The sequence below is a fragment of the Musa acuminata genome, chromosome BXJ1-6 (genome assembly GCF_036884655.1).
Source record: "Musa acuminata AAA Group cultivar baxijiao chromosome BXJ1-6, Cavendish_Baxijiao_AAA, whole genome shotgun sequence".
NCBI lineage: Eukaryota > Viridiplantae > Streptophyta > Magnoliopsida > Zingiberales > Musaceae > Musa > Musa acuminata.
In genome coordinates, this window is record NC_088332.1 from 3905754 (window position 1) to 3925722 (window position 19969).

General features: G+C 37.9%; 2 protein-coding genes across 11 annotated transcripts; one reads left to right on the plus strand and one right to left on the minus strand.

Annotated features, from left to right (window-relative positions):
* Nucleotides 1-461: 461 nt before the first annotated feature.
* LOC103986801 (AP2-like ethylene-responsive transcription factor AIL7) lies at nucleotides 462-7069 on the minus strand. 9 transcript variants are annotated; one of them, XM_009404902.3, is made up of 9 exons: nucleotides 6897-7053; nucleotides 5812-6694; nucleotides 5624-5706; nucleotides 1712-1720; nucleotides 1535-1629; nucleotides 1380-1453; nucleotides 1243-1293; nucleotides 875-957; nucleotides 462-789 (listed from the first exon to the last, which is right to left on the minus strand). In XM_009404902.3, the coding sequence occupies exons 2-9, from the start codon at nucleotides 6582-6584 to the stop codon at nucleotides 647-649; spliced, it is 1311 nt and encodes a 436-aa protein (XP_009403177.2). In that variant the 5' UTR covers nucleotides 6585-6694; nucleotides 6897-7053; the 3' UTR covers nucleotides 462-646. The 9 variants fall into 9 exon arrangements, with proteins under 9 accessions (XP_009403177.2, XP_065042171.1, XP_065042177.1 ...); XM_065186099.1 differs by lacking the exon at nucleotides 1712-1720 and having other exon boundaries at nucleotides 875-960; nucleotides 1535-1638; nucleotides 6933-7069; XM_065186105.1 differs by lacking the exon at nucleotides 1712-1720.
* Nucleotides 7070-7826: 757 nt separating this feature from the next.
* Nucleotides 7827-19199, plus strand: LOC135675700 (uncharacterized). 2 transcript variants are annotated; one of them, XM_065186108.1, is made up of 14 exons: nucleotides 7827-8220; nucleotides 8730-8846; nucleotides 9235-9299; nucleotides 11077-11182; nucleotides 11274-11342; nucleotides 12268-12327; nucleotides 12496-12625; nucleotides 12698-12891; nucleotides 12997-13181; nucleotides 13450-13577; nucleotides 15346-15620; nucleotides 16551-16791; nucleotides 17921-18739; nucleotides 18829-19199. In XM_065186108.1, the coding sequence occupies exons 1-13, from the start codon at nucleotides 7954-7956 to the stop codon at nucleotides 18706-18708; spliced, it is 2625 nt and encodes an 874-aa protein (XP_065042180.1). In that variant the 5' UTR covers nucleotides 7827-7953; the 3' UTR covers nucleotides 18709-18739; nucleotides 18829-19199. The 2 variants fall into 2 exon arrangements, with proteins under 2 accessions (XP_065042180.1, XP_065042179.1); XM_065186107.1 differs by having other exon boundaries at nucleotides 17921-19199.
* The last annotated feature ends 770 nt before the right edge of the window (nucleotides 19200-19969 follow it).

Consider the following 19969-nt stretch of genomic DNA (forward strand, 5'->3'; position numbering starts at 1 on the left):
CCATCAAAGCATGTGGAAGCCATCATCCGATGGGATCTAATGGTCCACGTAACAGTAGAAGCCTCACGTGCCGCGCACGCGGGCACTAAGCCACCCACACGTACCCCCTCCGCGTTCTTCGGGCGCTTCTGTGGACGACTCAAAAGCAGCAACCCGAAGCGCCCTGTCTATCATGATTGGACAAAAGGGAAGGCACTCCTTGTGGATCCCACACTTGATGGCCCAGATTCTGGGCGGTAGTTATGTGGGCCTGTGCGTAGTGGGTTAACGATGAAAAAAGTAGTGAACATAAATAATTTACGTTCGCGTACCCACACAACCACCCGACATGCCATTGGATAGAATGAATGATATTCTTCGGGGCCCACTGTCACCTGGCCTTATTCTTTCCCGTTGGTGGGTGAACGACTCCATCGCACAACAGTCCGATGAACAAGCAAACAGAGATTGATACTTGAATGTAGGGATTGAAATCTACAAGCAGCAACAAATTCCATTTGATCTTGGGTAGAGTCATCCGAAGAGCCACAAGAAGGCTCCGGCCACCGGCCACCGACACAAACACAAATTACAGGTAGCAACCACACTACATCCCCAATCCTGGAAAATCGATCGATCATTCAACAAGCCGAAACATCATTCGACTTCACATCTCAAGCCTAAACGAATCATCCGGTCGTCTTGTACCTCCCTCGCAGTAGTTACTAAGGTCAAAATTCGTCACTGCATGCACTCCGCGAAGTTGAATGGCTGCAATGTCATATGCCTCAGCAGCCTCTTCTTCAGTATCTGACGTTGACGGAAGTTCGGCAATGGTGTGAGTAACATTGACCTAAAATTCCAAAAGATGAGACGAATCTAGGGGATTGCTCACCAAAAGTTCCGAGGTAGATGTCCTTGGCGTCCTTGAGGTCACCAACTCGACCGATTCGAGCTTGCCACTTGCCATCTTTCCGTCTTCTGGTCCGAAGATGGCATACCAAAATGCAACAGAAGCTTTGGTCAGTAAGTGACGTCGTAACGAAAGTAAAAAAATGGCAGTGTCTGGAGATGATCAATGTACCAAGCACAAAAGTTGTTTCCGTGACTTGGACCTGATCACACATGATCAGGTTGCAAAAGAGCAACAACGTTATCATGGCGCCAAGGCTCGTCCACGGAGAAGCAACCAAAGCCATGAAGGTTGCATTTTATGAAAAAACATTTAATTAACCAAAAATATAACATGAATGAGAGGACAACCTCGTCACTCCTCTGTAAACAGAAGCCCCTCTGGAGAAACAACTACTTTTTCTGTTGAAGCAAATATCAGGATAAGCTAAAAAGATAAAAAGCAAAATGATATGATGATTCAGAATTATTCAGTTTCGTCAGTATACCTCCTCACATAGGCAACAAATTCCTCTTGAGACATAGTCTTCATGTTTTCGAGTTCATTTTCATAATCAGAAACCTATAAATTTCAATAAATGCATTAATAAATCATGAATTCCAAACATTGTATTAAGAAGATAAAAAATTGCATATATCTTACAGGGAAGTTAAGCTTGGTGGCCGGGCCCGGACCCCAGTATTTAAGAGCAGCAAGATCATGTGCACGTGCCGCCATCTCCTCAGAAACATAGCTACCTGCATCAACTTATCAAAACCACTGTAAAAACAAGTTTTGCTTGATAGACTAAATGAAAGACACATTATTATCGATACTGACCTAAATACACTGAAGCACAACCGTTGCAACAGCCATTTGCAATGATCATAACCACACATATGTCCCAGAATTGCAAACCAAGAAAAAGAATCAGAAAAACATCTCTATCTCAGCAACATGTACTTGTCATGACGAGATTCAACAGAATTGAATTGTAAAAACAAGGAATTAAAGAACACCAAACAACAAAGAAGGCAACCATGATTCATCAACACTCCTGCTAAAATACAATGCCAACAACTCCTGAAGGATGGAATCATAGAAAACAAAACTTTACATCAAACTCCAAACTGACTGAAAGTCCATTAATGAATACATCGGCAAATCTCTTACAACTCATGAACAAGTGAGCCCCAAGTCACCAAAATGAAAAGAAGTAGAGAGTAAGTCCAGAGTCCACTAAGTTGCATTTGGATACACACACACACACACACACACACACACACACACACACAAGAAGTAGAGAGTAAGTCCAGAGTCCACTAAGTTGCATTTGGATACACACACACACACACACACACACACACAAATTAGAGGACTGACATCTTCAATTATCTCAAGCCAATAGACCTTTATTTTAAGCTTTATATTGATCTAGGACAAGGAGAAAATGCTCTATAAGATACAGATTTGAAAGAAAAGGCATTTGCTGAAATTTTAACTTCAGACAAAAATGTTCTAATAAAAAATGACATGTAGAAAATACAGAAATACATGATTTAGGCCTAACCATGAATTCTTGGGCTCAAAACAGAACAAGGGAACTCGATGCTACAAGAATCTCAGAACAACAGTGAAGAATTAAAAAAAAAAGAAAACCAAAAAATTAATCTATGAAAGAATACAATTAGACTTGATCAGAAATTCAGAAATTATAAAGTGGGCTCTACAGAGTACAGATAATTTCAATCATGTTGAACTTCACACCTGCATCAGCGGTCATATCTAGCCACAATACATCGGAATCCCAGAACACCAGCGAATAATTCAAATAAAGATCACCAAAATTTTGAATTTATGAAAGAAGACAATTAAACTCGATCCAAAATTATTATCTGGACTTCAAAGTTTAACTCCAATCCATGTTGAACTTGATATATTCCTACATCAGTGATCATATCTAGCTACTATACACTATAATCCCAGAACAATAACAGTGAAGAATTTGATTAAAGAACACAAAAAATCTGAATTTATGAAAGATTACAATTCTACTAAATCTAAAATTATTATCTGGACTCCACAGATAACTCCAATCCATGTTCAACTTGATATACTCTATCAGTGGTCATATCTAGCTATACTTAGAAAAGGGTAATCCTAATTTATTGCACTTAACAACTGATAATGTATATGCAAAAATATTTTTCAATATTATACTTAGAAAAGGAGAAGAAAATGCCTACAAGGAAGTATGCATCCACAACCAATCAGGAAAGAAGTATAGCTTATCGGACTGATCTAATCAACATGTCTTCTTACCATGTGGATTTTGTGCTGCTCTATCATCCCTACTAGTAATTGACGATGCACTATAGATCTGAATGTTGGACAATTAAGCAATAACATTTACAAAAAAAAAAAAAGTTTGTCGTTTAGATGAGAATATTGAGATTGATACATGGAGTTACTAGGAAAGATATAAAAAGTCATTTGTAAATAAATTAGGGCATAGCTTCAATATAAGATAAGATGAGAGAGAATCATTTAGGATGATATGAACATGTGCAGAGGAGACGTATATATATTGTAGATAGAAGAGATGAAGCAATTGCTATTAGCGATATGATGGGTGATGGAAAAAGACTAATAAGATATTACTAGACACTATATATAGTCTCAAGTTAACTAAGGATGTGATTTTTTACGAAGTTCAATAGTAGCAAAAGATCCATATATTACTCCTGCTAAATGAAATGAGATGTACAAGGATACAAATGGAATTTGTAACAGTGTGTGTGCGTGCATGTGTTTGCAAGTGAGAGAGGAAAAGAAAGAGAGAGAAGGGGGAGCATTTAGAGGAAGCATAAGTTTATGTATGAAAGTGATGACGGGAGAAAAGAAAGTGCTAAACAGATTTGACTCCTTCAAAAACCACTCGAACCTCCTTGGCACCACTAATTGTCCATTGAGTTCCATATATAATATGCAGGTAAGTGGAAGATATGACCCGTCCAATGTAAATTGGATAATTAATCCTTTGAGATCCTAAATTCCATCTCTTCTTCGTTTCTTTTTTTGTATCATAATCAATAAGTATGAAACTCATTATCAATAACAATAGGGATACTAGGTAGTAAAGCTTTCAACAGGATAGACATTAGCCCTTGCAAACAGGTAGTCATCAGGCAAAAAGATTTATAAAGAAGTTGAACATCATTGCATCTTCAAATATACTTGAATTGAATATATTATAATAAAAAGTATCAAGTTGTTTATCTCATATCCACCATATGACTGGATATTGCTGCAAGTCCCATAGAAGCCAAAATGGTAAGACTATCAATGAAAATAAGCATGGAAAATTGCAAATGGAGAGATCATCACCGAGAAACTTTTTTACTTCAGCTCTTACAAGAGAAACATTGCCATATAGTCCTAAACTTCAACACCACCAAAGGTACATAAGTAACCTTCTAGGAATTAGAACCGAAAATTCATTATTTCATATATTAGTGTAACTATAAGATATTGTGTCATCCAATGCACCAAAAAATTAGCAATTCCATGATCATAAATTCCAAGAAGTAAACTCAATGGGACAGATAGTTGTCTAATAGTCAAGGTGATCATTAAGTCTCTTATACAATAGCTCAAAGGAGCACTTAAAATTGTTCTCTCTCTTGAGACTCAACCAGTCTGGCTTATTGTTATGCAGGGAGCCTAGGCAAATACAAGTGCCAGAGCAACCACCACCCATAGAAATAGAACATGAAACAGTACAATGACTTAATGGGGTCAGAAATGTGAACCCAACAGAACAGGAAAGCCTCATAGTTGAACTTGATGGCAGTCTTTTCTGCTCTCTTGTTAAGTCTAACTGAATGCCTTTTTAGGGCCTTGATGATTCACACACCCTAGGATGCCTGGAGAAGGAAATAGGGGAAATATTCAATTACTTCTTAAGGTCGTGGGCTCCTGATGCTTGAAACAGGACTTCCAAGTCCTTGCTGTCAAAGAACTCAAGCATGAGTGGCAGTCACGATGAAGGTTGCAAATGCAGCTGACGTGGCATGTGGAAGGCACGACTTGTGAAAGTGAGTGAGGCAGCATACAGTCAAGGGAGATGTGGTAATTAATGGACATGCACATAACTTGTATGTCTGATTTGCAAAGAGGATGGGGGAAGGGAAGTTGAAGCTCCATAATAGAAACTCAAATGTAGGAAAGGGTCCAGTGTAGTCAATATCTGATTGTTAAGAACAAAGGCTCACCATTGTTATACTGTAGATACCTAGAGATAATTCCCTCCCAGCTTCTTCTTTCATTTTATCAAGCCGCCCTTTAGCGACAATGATGACCATTCCTTGGTAGCTGATAATAACAATCCAATTTGAAATCTAATTGAAAAGACGTACTGTTTTCCATAAAAGATAAACACAAACTAGTACCTAAGAATGCATTCTCAATTCCATCAATGTATAAACTGCTTTCCAAAAGGACAAACACAAACTAGTATCTAAGAATGTATTCTCAATTCCATAAATGTATAAAGCAGTATCCTAAATGCTCTTCACAAAAGCAGTTTTAAACACACTTTTCATCTCTTTTGAAGAGAAAATCCTTGGTGAGATACAATGTTCATGCCATGGTTGCATTAGTAACTTCCATAAATGCAATACAATTGCTAAAACAAGGCAAATAAACTGTAACACATACTAAAAAATAAAAAATAAAAACTGTAACACATACCATGTTTGCCTTTTCGTTTCCGGCCTTCAACTCTGCTTGTGTTGTCCCAGAGATGTGCTTCAAATTTTCCACTCCACTTTAACCTGTAACCAAATCACGAACAGATCATCATGAAGTTCCAAAAATCAGTTTCAAGGCCTTCATCAAGGTTAAAGTTTCTATTGGATAAGCTCTGCTTCAGAACTCACTTAGTAACTCCATGATAACTGGATGATCTCGGTGCCGCATACTTCTTCATGGCCGCAGCCACAAGAGTACTGACCTTTTGGGGAACCTTATCAGGCAAAGCAACCATGGAACCACCATCAGTAGCGTCTTCAAAATCAATCTGCTTATCTGCAACATGATCAATAGCCTTAGTTGCATCATCAATGGCCTTTATCCTCTCGTAGCTAGTAGATGGCATGTCTGAACCATTACGTTCCTTCCCAGCAGCATTATCCACTTCATCGACACTATTGAATGCATTCATATCATGATGGGATCCTGACAGAATTTCTGAGCCATCAGATTCCTTTCTAACAGTAGCTCCTTCATCATCAACAACATCAGTAGCATTGACATCCGCAATACTTAATGGTGCTGCTTCCAAGCCATCGGATTCCATTCTAACAGCCGTTTCCTCGCCAGCAACACCAGCAGTAGCATTAATACCACCACTGCTCACATGTGCCACTTCCGCTCCATAGGAATCCTTGGCCACTGCATTCTCAAAAAAATCAGGTTTCTTCTCAACGACGGTCGTTTCTATTCGGGAATCAGATATGGTGCCAGGTACATCATCTACCACAGAATCAACTTCCAGTCCTACAACTACTGAGCCTTCAGCTCCAGCTTTTCCATCTCCACGGGGGCAGGTTACCATTTCAGACCCCTCGTTAAGAAGCGGCAGCATGGGGTTATGATTCCCGGGAAGTTCTGCATCTTCCAGTGATTTCAATGGTTTTCCTGATTCGCTCATCCGCGCAAAATCCTGCCTTCCACTCTTCCACAGTCGAAAATTCTTTCCTCCAAACCCTAATCCCCTTTCTTGGAGTAAATCTTACAGCTTTACAATATTTCATTCAATGCCTTCAACACCAAAAACGAAAATTTCGATTGAATAATCTGTGAAGAAGTTGCCAAAGAGATACCAAAAGCATGAAAAACAAAAAAAATTAATCGCTTCCAATAATTTCCGTGCAGATCCAAACCTTAATACGTTTTCACAAGATTAAAAATTTGCGTTCATCCCCAAATTTTGCATAAAAGAGAAGTTCTTTGAGAATCGTACGCATGATGAGATTAGGGGGAAATCAAGGAAGCGTGCCTCGGATCGATGAAGATTGCATCATGGGGAACGCCTTACGATTTGTGCTCGATCGGTCGAAGGGAAGGCAAGGAATACGTTTCGGATAGGGTAAGTTGCGACGTGGATTTAAAGTCCCGAACGGGGTGACCTGACCCATCGAAGGAGGCAGTGGATCAAGTGCAGCGAAGCACGAGACTCCCGTGACACGGGTCTATCATCCACCGTTCAATTGCTTCTTGGTGCGGATCTCAATGTCCAGCTCACCGAACCGCGAGGACTGAGCCGGAGATTGATGTACGTACGACGCGTGTGGCTCGGGACTCGCACGCGCGAGGCGGTGCGGTCACATGGACGGCACGGATCTCCAGGTGGGATAAGGGTCGGCCCCGAGCGCGGAGGACCGTCCGATGGGATTGATGTGGGCGGTGACGGTATAGTGCGGAAGTCCGTAAGGAAGCCCATCGATCAGACGGCTGTCGTGAGAGCGGATTGATTAATGAACGGACGTGATTCGTCACTTCACTTGGTACCGATTGTGATGGACCGGCTCAATTCGACTTAACGGTCTTACGTAGGCAAATATTTCGAGACATGGTGGGCCGAAACATGCATCCCTCACTTGAAGAGTCGTGCAATTTTCAAGATTCGTAGACAAATCGTTGGAGAATTGGGGGGCTTGGGTAGGCAACTTTTTAAGATTCGTGAAATATTTTGATTGATCACTAAGGATTAAGCCTTACATGTAGCTACGTCATATGTAGAGTATATGGATATTTTTAATTGGAATTTCTCTTTTTTTGGGTTCTGCTTTTTCATAAAAAGATGGGCGGTAGAGTGGACGGTTGAGATCTACTCGCGTCCTCTCCGCTCCTCTCTGCCCCCGCCCAACACGCGGCGATTAAACCCTAGGTGGCTTAACCCTTCCCACCTCGTTATTTGTCGTAACGTCGTCTGTCTGTCTCTCTCTCTCTAGGGTTTCAAGTGCATACACCCGTTATCCTTCTCCTTGAGACGGATTTGGAGCTCCTCGGCGCCTCCAATGGCGATCACTGACTACCTGGAGGGCATGAACGACCCCCGGCTGAAGCCACGCCTGCTGCGGTCGCTAGTGAGGGACCGCCTACCCGAGGAGAGCGGCCCCGCCCCGAGCCCCTCCGAGCTCTCATCCATCCTCGCGTCCATCAAGACCCACAGCCTCCTCTCCGAGCACGTCCCCGATCTCTCCGACGCGAAGCTGATCGAGGCCTGGCGGACCGCCGTGGATGCCTGGATCGAACGTGTCCTGTCATTGGCCTCCAGTAAGATGGTATGGGTTCCGCTGCTTTACGATTCCTCCTGCTTAGAGAGACCGAGCTGTCACTTTTTACGAGGTACTATTTTATATCTTTGTGTTTAGGGAAAATTTTCCATGCAGTGGAAGGCAAAAATTGCGGATAAAGCAATTACTATTACTGGAAGTCTGCTTTAACAGCATAAGTCTTTTTGTACTGATCCATTCAACTTTGCTGGTGCCTGTCATTCGCCTTAAGATTTGGTGTTCTGGTTATTCGAGCACAGCTTTATCATGTTTGAATAGTCTAGTCAAGAATATCAACATTGTGATTACTTGTTTATGCAGTTTTAATGGTGAAAATTGAAATTAATAGTTTGTTGCGTTTGTTGCTATTTAGCATGTTTCTTAAAGTTGTTGAGCTTTGGCTTCCGTTTATTCATGTAGATGAACATTTTCACTTTCATCTGCCCTTTTTTCTTAGTGGTTGTAGCCAAACAAATGAACATTCACCTAAGCTGCTTTCATTTCTTGAGTGGTTGTAGCCAGACAAACTTTGGGTGGGTGTATCTTTGCTTGGTGTAAGTTGTGAAGAGTGCAGCTCTGCTCGTTTCATGGCATCATATTCTCTTTGGTTCCAGAAGCTCCTGTTAGGTATACAGGTAAACTTGTTACGACTGCATCTTTACCGTGTCTGTTGGCATTATTTTCCCAAACATATTATGTTTTTGCCTAATTCAAGTTTTGTTTAGGAATCTTAAGTGATTGTATGTATTGAATTATGGAGTCTCCCTGTTGTTTTTTCCACAGTAATAGATGTTTCAAACAACTCTGCCTTTACTATCATGTGGAGCATTTGTGATCTATTGGTGTTTTTGTTAGCATTTTAATAACTCTGCTAATTATTATACTTCAAATAAGAAATCAATATATCAACTCATTGCTTTCAGACATGTATTCATGTATGCAATTTTATAGAGGATACATCAAATGTTAACATGGAAAGCATATATTGCAATGGTTGTTTTACTTTTTTTTTGCTGTGAGCAGATACCATCCAGCTCCAGTTTTGTAAAAGTGGCTGTTTGTGCTTCCTTATCTGATTTTTTCATGAGGTTTGTTGACTTCTGAGCTCATATTTACTGATAGTTCAGACTATTGATTTGTTGTATATTTTTATGGATACAAGTAATTGAAGAACATTTCAGGTTCACTCAATAGAAGCACCTTCTTGTTTGTTGCCTCTTCCAACTAACTGATTGATTTGTCTTAATTAAATGAACCAGTTGTTGCATTGTTTTCTGACTTATGCTTGAATGTCTTCGCATTGGGCTGAACCAAATTGATCACGAGTCTTCAGATGTGTGGAGAGAAAATTCCATTGGTTGCTAGAAAAGAACTGGAACGTCATAATAAACCATTGGTTTTTTTTCTTTTCATTGTGGAACAGTTGAATATGCAAAATGTTAACAAATTAATGACACATAATGAGAAAAAAGAATCTCATATTGTCACTTGTTGATTATGAAATTCTGATTTAAGTAGCACGAAGCAGGTCCAACAATGGATTTAGGTTGTGTTAGTGCAAATTTGAGGAAGCAGCAAGGTTTAGAAAGATAATGTAGGATGTATTTTGTATCTATGCATATTGTTGTATATTTGTCTTTCATCAAGCATTGTACACTTTCTTTACCTTGAGAGAGGATCCAAAAATTATATTTTAGTTGAACTAATTCTTACAATTTTATTTGCATTTAACAAGGTTTGTTTGAGATAAAGTGATGCCATATTTCTCAAGGAAATGGTTCAAGATAGACTGGATTACATCTTACTAATCTTGGTTCCAAATATTAGGAATCGTGATTCTTATAAAGCTTCTGGATTATGGAAATTTGGAGTTTATATTTTATAGTTTTTGCAAAGTTCCTGCTGCAAGGATTCCAATATACAACCTTCATAAATATCATTAGTTTAGAACCATTTTAATTCTGACTCTGAACATTTCATGTACTCTATCTTTATTAATCTATTCTCAGTTTTTTGTGTTCTGTGATGTTTTAGTAGTTTTTAGGCTTTAATGAACCCATGATAGAGATCAAATGAGTATTAACTGCCACATTAGTGTGTAGCCATATAACCAACAATTTACTGCTGGCCATTAATACTTATGGAAATATTTGTTCAAGTCTAACTTAAATCTTTCTTCACAAAGAGAGGTTAAGATAAAGCAAATGTCATACACTTATGTGTTTCTTGAATAAAGAAGTTTAATGTACTACAGACATTTCCTCTTGATTCTGTCTACTCTGTCTATATTTTCTTATTTTTATTCGATTTCTCTTGGCTATTTGTTTTGTGTACCTCTTTTGCTTCGGTTCTTTATCTTAATTGCCTACAATTGCTGAATCCTGTCAAAATCAGTCCTGAATTGTCTGATCTTTTATGGTATCAATTTTGATGCCTTCACAGTATCTTTTTGGACAATTGGGATATATGAGTATGATTTCTTGCCTTTCATGCTAAGCTTGGTATGGTGGGCAACAGTTTGAATGGGCACCCACCATCAGGTTGCCTTGGAGGTGTTCAGAAATTAAGTTTACTAAGTAATAATCCATTTGGTGAAATCTAGATGAGTAAATTGCCTTTGTGAATTTTTTTGGTAATATTCTGTTGACTGCATAGTTCATATTTTGCAGACTTTGTAAATTGTATGCAAATTGTACTGGTTATTGTTACCTTAATCTCTCATACAATTTGGTTTTTATGGTGTCTTTTTCATGATTCTAGTTTTTTTTGTTCTGTTTACGTTGAAAATGCAGTTGATATTAAAGACATTAACTTCCCTCTGCAGTCCTGTTTTTCTAAACGATATTACGAATGTTATGAGATTAGGTTAACTGGTTTTTCAAACTTGAAGAAAGATGCAACAAATCTTTCTGGGAAGGTTATCCTGCTGGTTCTTGAGTTGTTGAATGAGAGTGAATCGGATGCTGTATTGGTGAGTTTCGTTCTCTTAGCAATATAACCGTCTTGGTCTGTAGCTGCTTGCTAGGTAGTGAATTTATGGTGTGAATTCTACATCCTTGCAGGAAGGGGTGCTTGATTTGTTATATGTCATTTTAATGTTCTTTCCTCCTGTGCATCGTCACTATGACAATGTGAGTTCACTTTCTGGCTTTGTTTTGTGCTTCTTGATGGTAAAATATATTCCTTCTCTGTTAGTCTTCTTTCATGAATATCAGGATCTTGTTTTGTGTGTGTGTGTGTGTGTGTGTGTGTGTGTGTATGTATATCTTGGTAAATTTAGTTTCATTTTTTTGTTCTGGGAATTGTTATAGGATTCACAGTATATGTCTTCAGGAAAACCCTCATTCCGAGCACATCTTTTTGAGCAATGACACTCTTGGGAGGGCTGAGATGGTCATGGGCCTCAAGCAATGAATCTGAGACTATTTGCCATCCTATTGCTGATTAGTGCTGGAGAAATGAATGAGATCTATAAACCAGGTCATTGCAAAGTGGTGAAATGAATGGGATCTTTATGTCATGGCTTGAAATAACATCTCCAACTGGGTGGTTTGAAGTTTGAACTTACATGTTGTAAGTGATCAATTAGACTTGGTTTTGTGTCTGTTAGAAAAGTGTTTTAGCCACAATTTTGGCTTGATATAAGTGTGTGCTAAGAGAGTTGGTTTTAACCTGTTAAGCAGTTTATAGTGTTTTTCCTGTTTGGAAGAAAGAAAGTGTGGTGATAGAGGGAGAATGAAGCACTAGTTTCATTAGGTAACATTAGCAGCTGCATATGGTAAATAAATTGGGAAGTTAGGAATATGTCGGGTTCATATGCAACTAAGAATAGATGAGTACACGGAGGAGAAGCTTGTATTTGCATACATGTGTGAAAGGAAGGTTGGACTGTTGGAGTATGAAATATGAGTTTAGAATGGCTTGGACCTTTCATGTTAATGAATAAATAGCTTAGCCTACATCTCAAGTTTCAGTTAAAGGAATTATTCTACTTCTGTTATGGCTTTTTTGAACAAGACTACAGTAAGACTGCTAACTAGATAAATATCATGACAGGTAGAAGCTGCTCTGGTATCAAAGATTCTTTCAGCAAAATCCAATGCAGATTTATCGAGGGTGAGTGGTGATGGTGTTTGCTCTCTCGCTGTCAACACTCTCTTTTGCTTAATGTTGCATTCTTATGGTCTTTTTGTTCCCAGATACATGGTTTTTCCTGTTGCTTGTACAATTTACTTTTTTTCTTTTTTCTTATTTAGAAAAAAATGGTTTGTTGTTGTTGTTCAGAAAATTGCCCGTTGTTTGGCATTACTACCTAGGATAAAAGGTGATGAAGATAGCTGGTCCATCATGATGCAAAAGATTATAATAGAGATAGATATGCTTTTGAGCAATGCCTTAGAAGGACTAGAAGGAGGTATACCAAGCTATTGTTTATGGTCTATGAGCCTTTTTCTGTTTTGTTTAACATATCATTTATTTGGTGCAGAAACTAAAGGTTCTACTGTTGTGAGGCTGTTAATTCCACCAGGAAAAGATCCCCCTTCTCGATTGGGGGTTCAGTCAAGATTGAGAGAAGCATCAGAACTACCAACAAAAATGTTTCATGAATTGATATTCCCCACAATATCTACTCTGATGCATTGTTGCTGCTTGATGCTTACCAATCCTTTCCCTACTCAGGTCTGATGCTTATTCATTGTTTTTTCACTAGAGCTACTGGAGCATTGTAAGTTGTTTGTCAGATAAGTTCCTAATGTTATTGCTGATGTGTCTAATTTAACAAAGGTAAGTGTTCCTGTTCGCCCTTTGGTTGCTATGCTTGGGAGAGTGCTTACGGTGGATGGTTCTGTACGTGGATCCTTCATGCCATTCACAACTGTCATGCATCAAGAACTTATCTGTGTTGAGCTTCCAGCGCTGCATTTGGACACTTTGGATCTTTTGATTGCTGTTGTTAAGGGAGTACGAAGGTAAGGATCATCTGCATATCATTGTGGTTGTTGTAGCTTATTGAACGAAATTTGAGTACCTTAAGTTTATTTAGTGGGTCATACAGCAACCAAATATCTTAGAAGATGTTATTTGCCCGGATTTTAAAGCTGAATGTAGATTAAGCTTCATGTTTAGCTCAGCGTTGTGGAATTATGGCTGATAGGATGATTCAAGCAGTTTCTTTAACAGTCAGGAAACTAGCTTTCTTAACGGTTTAATTTCTTTTGTTTTGATATTTACCTGCAGCCAGCTTCTACCACATGCTGCCAATGTTGCACGAATTCTCACCGAGTATTTCAGGAGAGCTACATTGCCAGCTATAAGGATAAAACTGTATTCCGTTATCCAGTTATTGCTGATCTCCATGGGTGTTGGTAAGTGGCATTTTCCAACCTCAGTGGTATTCTCTTCTTTTTTTTGCAACATTTAAAATCATTATTTGTCAAGGATTGCAGCTGAACAATCTTGGGAGATAATATTTACATTTAAATGTGTAGATTTTTCATCATGATTAATTGTTGTGAGCTCCATACACACTGTTCAGTTTGGCATGTTCCTTTTATGATTGCCCAAAGACAGCCAGAAGACATGCTGGAACTGGATTTTGTTACTCCTTTTCCCCACTTGTATCCTGGCTTTTCCTTCTTTGGCATCAATGTACTGATCTGTGCTTGTGGCACATATTGTGCTACGTAGTGACTAACCAACCTCCATACCATAAAGCTCTAGTCTCTTGATCTAGAGTATTTGTAATTTGTTTTATTATGCTTGCCATATTTTGCCAACATCGTCATTTGTTAGGTAATGAATACCACTTTGTAATCTAGGTGTATTCCTGAGTTGTTTACAAAGTTCTTTTTTTTCTTTTTTGTTATGTTTGTTGTTTCCTTTTTATGTTAACATTAATTAGCAGTTATGCATTAATCTTCACCAGAACCTTTTAGGTGGTGCTACTCTTTAGATACTTGTCCTATCAAATATTTTCCTGCATTTCTTATTTGTTGTTCAACATCTCTGGGACTCAATAAGTAACAGTAGTCAGCCCACTATGAACTGATTAAATTGCATACCATTAAAAGTTGGGCTATCATTCATCTGTATGAGTTGACTCAGAAGCTTCTTGTGTATGTTTTCCATTTTATGATGTATAAGTCTACTTCTGGAAATTGCAACTTGTTCAAGTGAGTTATTTTGTATCTTCTAGATTGTCTGACGTACTAGAAAAAGAAAGCTCTTCACTCAAGTTTTGGTCATTGATCATGAATTGTTTCTTGCTTTCTTGCATTGAAGTTTGTTTTCAGTGCTTCCTGAAACCTGAATAAAAATGTTTTCTTGTGATGTAACAGTAGCAATATAATGTTTGGTATGTGTCTCTGGCAAGATATCTCAGAATACTTCCCTCAAGCCGGCTAGCATGTTTTCTAATAACTCATATCTGACCAAACTGATAAAGGTCCTAATGCTTCTTTAGTTTGACAAATTATTAGTATCACAGAAATAATTTCTTTTCGTCTCGAGCATTGTAAAATTTGGCATGTTGGCGTGTTCTCTTTTTTGACATTCAAAAATATATGTTTTTATTATGTTTATTGTTGTTTAAGTAAAAATTACCACCAATTCAGTTCTGTTCTTTTAACAGAATGCAAAATTGATGTTTCTGACATTTATGCTCTTGTAAGATCTTTATGTTTGTGGTTTATCTCAAATTGGTCACCAAATAAACTACCTCTGTTATGATGATGACTAGTGAAATGCATACTACAATACACTTTATTAGCCTTTCCTATTTCTTTTTTTCATAATGCTGCTTCTGTGTTGTGTCTCCACCATCTCTGCATTGCACTATGCAAATTCCTATTTGTTTTCCGTGCTTCTGTTCACAAATACAAACTTAATTGTAGTGTTGTACATTTAGTGGGAAGAACAATTTCACAATAATGTTATATGTGGTGGGGCAATAACTACTAAGACTTTTATGCATGGTATGGTATGTGATACAAAACTCCTATTTTAGTGAGAGCTGTTCTTGCTTTGCGCATCTACGACATGCAAAAATTAAAACTAGTTTTGTATGTTATTGTATTTCTGCTTATGGTAATTAGGTTAAACTCTTACTAATTTGCAGGTTTGGGTCTTGATCAGGAATGGCTTTGTACCTTGCTCAAGAATTAATCAACAATGCTTTTGTTGATCTGATTGATAACCCTGGAAGCAATGCACTTTTACCCAGAAAGCACTTGTCAGATGACCAGAGTTTGCTGCAAAGTAGCCTAAAGAAGAGGAAACATGCTTCTGGATCAACAAGGCAACACTCGAATGGTATTGATAGAGAGAGAACAGTAATCAGCATCAAACCAGCCACTCCTCTTTCTGTAAAGATAGCTGCCTTGGAAGCACTGGAAGCTCTTTTGACTGCAGTATGTCTTTCGACACTAGTTGACTATATTGCATATACTTGTTTTACTATAACAAGTTTAATCGATTACGAGCATATTGCTGCAAAAAGAAATTAATCTTGTGAGCACATCATCCACTTTCCAAAAGTTCCTGTTGCATCAGAAATATGTTTGCTTTTAGAAATGTGTTTGCTTTTGTACTGTGTCCTTCCAAAGGCACCTCTTTTTGGAATGTATACTACAATTTGGAGAAACAACAGACACCGCAAAATAAAAAATCAAAATTTTAAGTTTATTCTAAAAAGTTTTTCTTTATCTTTTTAGCTAGTTTGATCTGTATGCAGGAAGACAAGAGATTGTTAATCATGTAAGGGATAAAATTTTGAAGTTAATTATAGAGACTGAAATTTTTTTTTTTTTTCTCATGGGTTGGAACCTTAGAAATAGTATGCATTAAGCTTGATCTCTTAGGTGATGACATTCAAGAGATGAGTTTGTACATTCCTAGAAAATCCTATATTTGATATAGCATGTTGCGTAATTACCTGCAAGTGCTATAAGCTCTTTAGTAATCTTATATGATATATGTTTTTCATGAATTCCTAATAAACCTTCTGGAGTCTAGGGCTGGCAATTGTTGATGCCATTTAAAGTGTATTGCTTTTAAATGAAAAGGAATTTTTTTTCCCCTCTTATAGATATTGACATGACTGTGCAATATTAAAATTTGCTGAGGAATGAACCTTGGAGGATCATTTTGAGTCGTTGATATTTGTTGTGGTGTTGGGTGCTTTTTCATAAATCAGTTGTAGAGTTAATTTTATTCATAACTATTGACATGTTTATTGCAATATTATATTTGTTTCATACTGATTCTCTGTGGTTCATTGTCTTCAAAATTATTTCTACTTACATGTTTATGGCAATCTCTCAAATGTTTCTCCTTCCCAGGGAGGTTCTTTGAGATCAGAATGTTGGCGGTCAGATATGGATATGCTTTTGATAAATGTAGCAAAAAATGCATACGATGTGAGGTCAGATTACTATAAGTGTTTGGATGCAAATGTAGGGTCAACAATTTCCCGAGAAAATCTCCAGCTGGCAGCATTACGAGCTCTCTTAGCATCTTTGCTTTCTCCATCACATGTTCGCCCTCCATACTTGTCAGAAGGACTTGAACTTTTTCGCCAAGGTAAAATCATAAAGCATTTGATGTTTGTCTATCCCCAAGACATGGGGGTTCAGATTTGTGAAACTGATAATTTGTCACCATTTCAAGCATGATTATAGTACTATCCTTGTTTACATTGGTGGGGTTTCCTATATAGTCTTCTGGATTATACTTGGATGGTAGTTTTAACTGCCTGTCATAGCTGTTGCTTCCAAAAGGCCTGGGATTTCATTGATTGATGATTCTGCTTTTGCAGCTTCAGTTTTAGGCTTCCTGTGTTTGACTAATAGAATGTTTACCATGAATGTGGCTATCACTTCTCAACATTATGAGCCTGATAAACAGGACTGTGTACATTGTTTCCCATTGAAAGAGTTGGTCACTTCTTGAGCCAATGAGAGTATGAGGTGTACTGCTAAGATAAAATGAATTTGCCAATATGTCACAATGTTGGTAAAAAAAATGATGCAGTTAATAATTATTGAAAATTTGATACTACAATGAAGCTATCTGATAAGTACTGGTCCTGGATACAGACTGAATTGAGTATAGTAAGCATTTAGTAGTATCCTTGTTTTGCAGTTGGTCACCATGCATGGTCTTATTCAAATACACTGGCTTCTAGTTTCTTGGTGCACCTGATTTTTCCATTCTGCCGAATTAGTTTATTATTAACATTCCACCTGATTTCTAGATTCTCTGATTATTTCTTCTGAGTGATATTCTGCCTGATTGCCCAAAATATGTTTCTCGTCTTTCATTATTGTCATGTGAATTTCCTGGGGATTGGGAAAATTTTGCATGTATTATTAGGGAATTAGGACATTGATGACAAAGAAATAGACAGTACTACTAATTCTGCTCTTTTCAAGTGTTTTTGTAGATGGCTCATGAGTGTGTCATTATGATATTAGAAGCATCTAATCTAGGTGTTAGTACATTTAGTTTTCAGGTGAACGATGCCTGGACAAACCCCAGGTATCTCAATTGCAAGAAAATTGACAGAGACTTGGAAATTTCTAGTACCTTAACCTGATGTTCCTAGTCTCCGCTTGCAAACTTCACCAGTTATACTCATTGCTTACCAACTCATTTTTCATCCAAGCACATGTGGCTGTTCAAGTTTAGTGAATGCAACATGTTTTTGCAGGAAAACTGGAAACTGGAACAGAACTTGCTGTATTCTGTGCACATGCATTACTGGCCTTAGAAGTTCTTATCCATCCCCGAGCCCTTCCTCTAGTTGACTTTCAAGTTTCCACGAGCTCTGCACTTGATGAAGGTTTCATAAAAACATTCCCAGGAAATACGTTCCGCAGCAGCCAAAAACCAAACATTCCTTATTTTCCAATGGGCAATCGAGGAGCAGCAGAGGAAATGGATGAGGACGATGATGATGATTTGTTGAATGGCTGGCTTGGTGCTGGTGAAGAAGAGCAACCTGTTCAGGGTTTGAACATTTCTATGGGAGAAAAACATGTAGGGGTTGATTCAACTAGAGGTCATGAGATTATTGAAGGAACCCAACAACCATCGAGGAAGCATGAAGTGGAAGCATCATGCCCGAGCAAAGAAGAAAATATGGTTGAGTCAGACAAAATGGAAGAGCTTAATTCAGGGAATAATGTTATGTTGCGTACTGACAGGACTGCTCCAGATGAAGGTGAGGCTGCCATCTGCGATGTACCCGGGGATGAGATGGCTCATGAGAATAATGATGTCAGCATGTCCAACACTGTCGCAGGTGAATTTTCCAGTAATTTAGGAGCTCTAGAGGAATTGGGAACCGTTTCGACTGCAACTGCGGTTGCAGTTGATGCCTCTAACAGCTTGGATGTCTCTTATAAGCAAAAGGAGCCAATGCTTGCTTATGATTCTGATTCAGTGTCCCTCGATTCACTACCGGATATTGTTGATGCAGATCCAGATACAGACTAGCTATGTTATCAAATTTTGTGGGTTTACAAGGGTAATGGCCTGTATCTGAGGATTTCCGGGTAAAATCTCTTCTTCTTTTACAATTACATAGCTAACTTATATGATTTCTCATGGAAGCAGATAGAATGGCTCATCATAATGCCCTCTACCTTTTTTCTATGCTTGAGACTCCAAGAAATGGATGGATACCGAGCACCATCTAGTAAGAGAAGCATAAATCAAGTCTTCTGGGGATTCCGAGGAACAGTTTAGAGGGAAACTGCCCTGATAGTTGCTGATAGGAGTTGACAGATAAGACTCATGATTTATTCTCATAGTTTGTGGTGATTCCTACAATTGTATGTAGTTGAGATTTTTGAACGTGTTTGATTGTTGAAAATTTTGGAGGAAAACATCAGAGCTGGTTTTTTGTGCCCTGCATGCATGGAAATATAATCACATGGCACTGCCGGAAATGGCTAATAAGATTACTTTAATTATCTTTTTTCTTATTGCTTTTATATTGTTTTTTGTTTCAAAATAACCTTTTATAACTCCTTTTTAGGTTTCGTTTTTTTGTTTATCTACGGGCCATGCCCCAACGATTACAGGATTACTCTTTCTTGCGACGAATCCAAACCATTGTTTTCATATGAAGCTTTTTCATAACCCTTTCGTTACCATTGATTTTTTTATATTCATAATATTTTATAAATAAAACTAAAAATATTATTTTATTATCTATAATCCTTGTATCATTTTTCCGTTTTCATTTTTTTTTCCTTCTCTCATAACTCTTTATTTTATTCTTGTGGATGTTTGTAATTCGTTCGATCTTTAGCCCCCCTCGATATATATAGAGGAGAAGGATAATAATAAAAAAAAGTGTTTTTACGTTCATTTATAATATAAATGAGATAGTTTAAATTTTTAAAAAATAATAATAATAATAAATAAAAATAAATAAAAATAAATAAATAGTAATATCCTTGTTCATATTTCTCTAACCAAATGGAGTCGTCGAACTATTAAACTAAATCGAAGTTTCGACTACTGTTTGGCTCGATTCGATTTAACCCAAAAAAATCGTTTTTAGGTCTTAATTCTACCATTTCATTGGCCGAGGAGCTATGCCGCATCGAGCGGTCCAGATTTATTCATGAATTCTGATCTCTTTTAATCACATGCGACGCACGTGTCATGTTATGTTGGCTCTATCTATAAATTTGGGTTTTAGGGTTTCAACTTCCATCCTCCGTCCGAACGGGAGACGAAGCGAGCG

Bases quoted from the DNA above. Each gene is read 5' to 3' on its own strand.
- LOC103986801 (XM_065186099.1), bottom strand. From the start codon at position 6,584: ATGAGCGAATCAGGAAAACCATTGAAATCACTGGAAGATGCAGAACTT. The intron at 5,707-5,811 runs GTGAGTTCTGAA...ATTTGGTTACAG, and splicing joins AGTTATCATGGAGTTACTAA to GTTAAAGTGGAGTGGAAAAT. The intron at 1,454-1,534 runs GTAAGATATATG...TGAAATTTATAG, and splicing joins CCACCAAGCTTAACTTCCCT to GTTTCTGATTATGAAAATGA.
- LOC135675700 (XM_065186107.1), top strand. From the start codon at position 7,954: ATGGCGATCACTGACTACCTGGAGGGCATGAACGACCCCCGGCTGAAG. The intron at 11,183-11,273 runs GTGAGTTTCGTT...ACATCCTTGCAG, and splicing joins GTGAATCGGATGCTGTATTG to GAAGGGGTGCTTGATTTGTT. The intron at 12,626-12,697 runs GTATACCAAGCT...TATTTGGTGCAG, and splicing joins CTTAGAAGGACTAGAAGGAG to AAACTAAAGGTTCTACTGTT.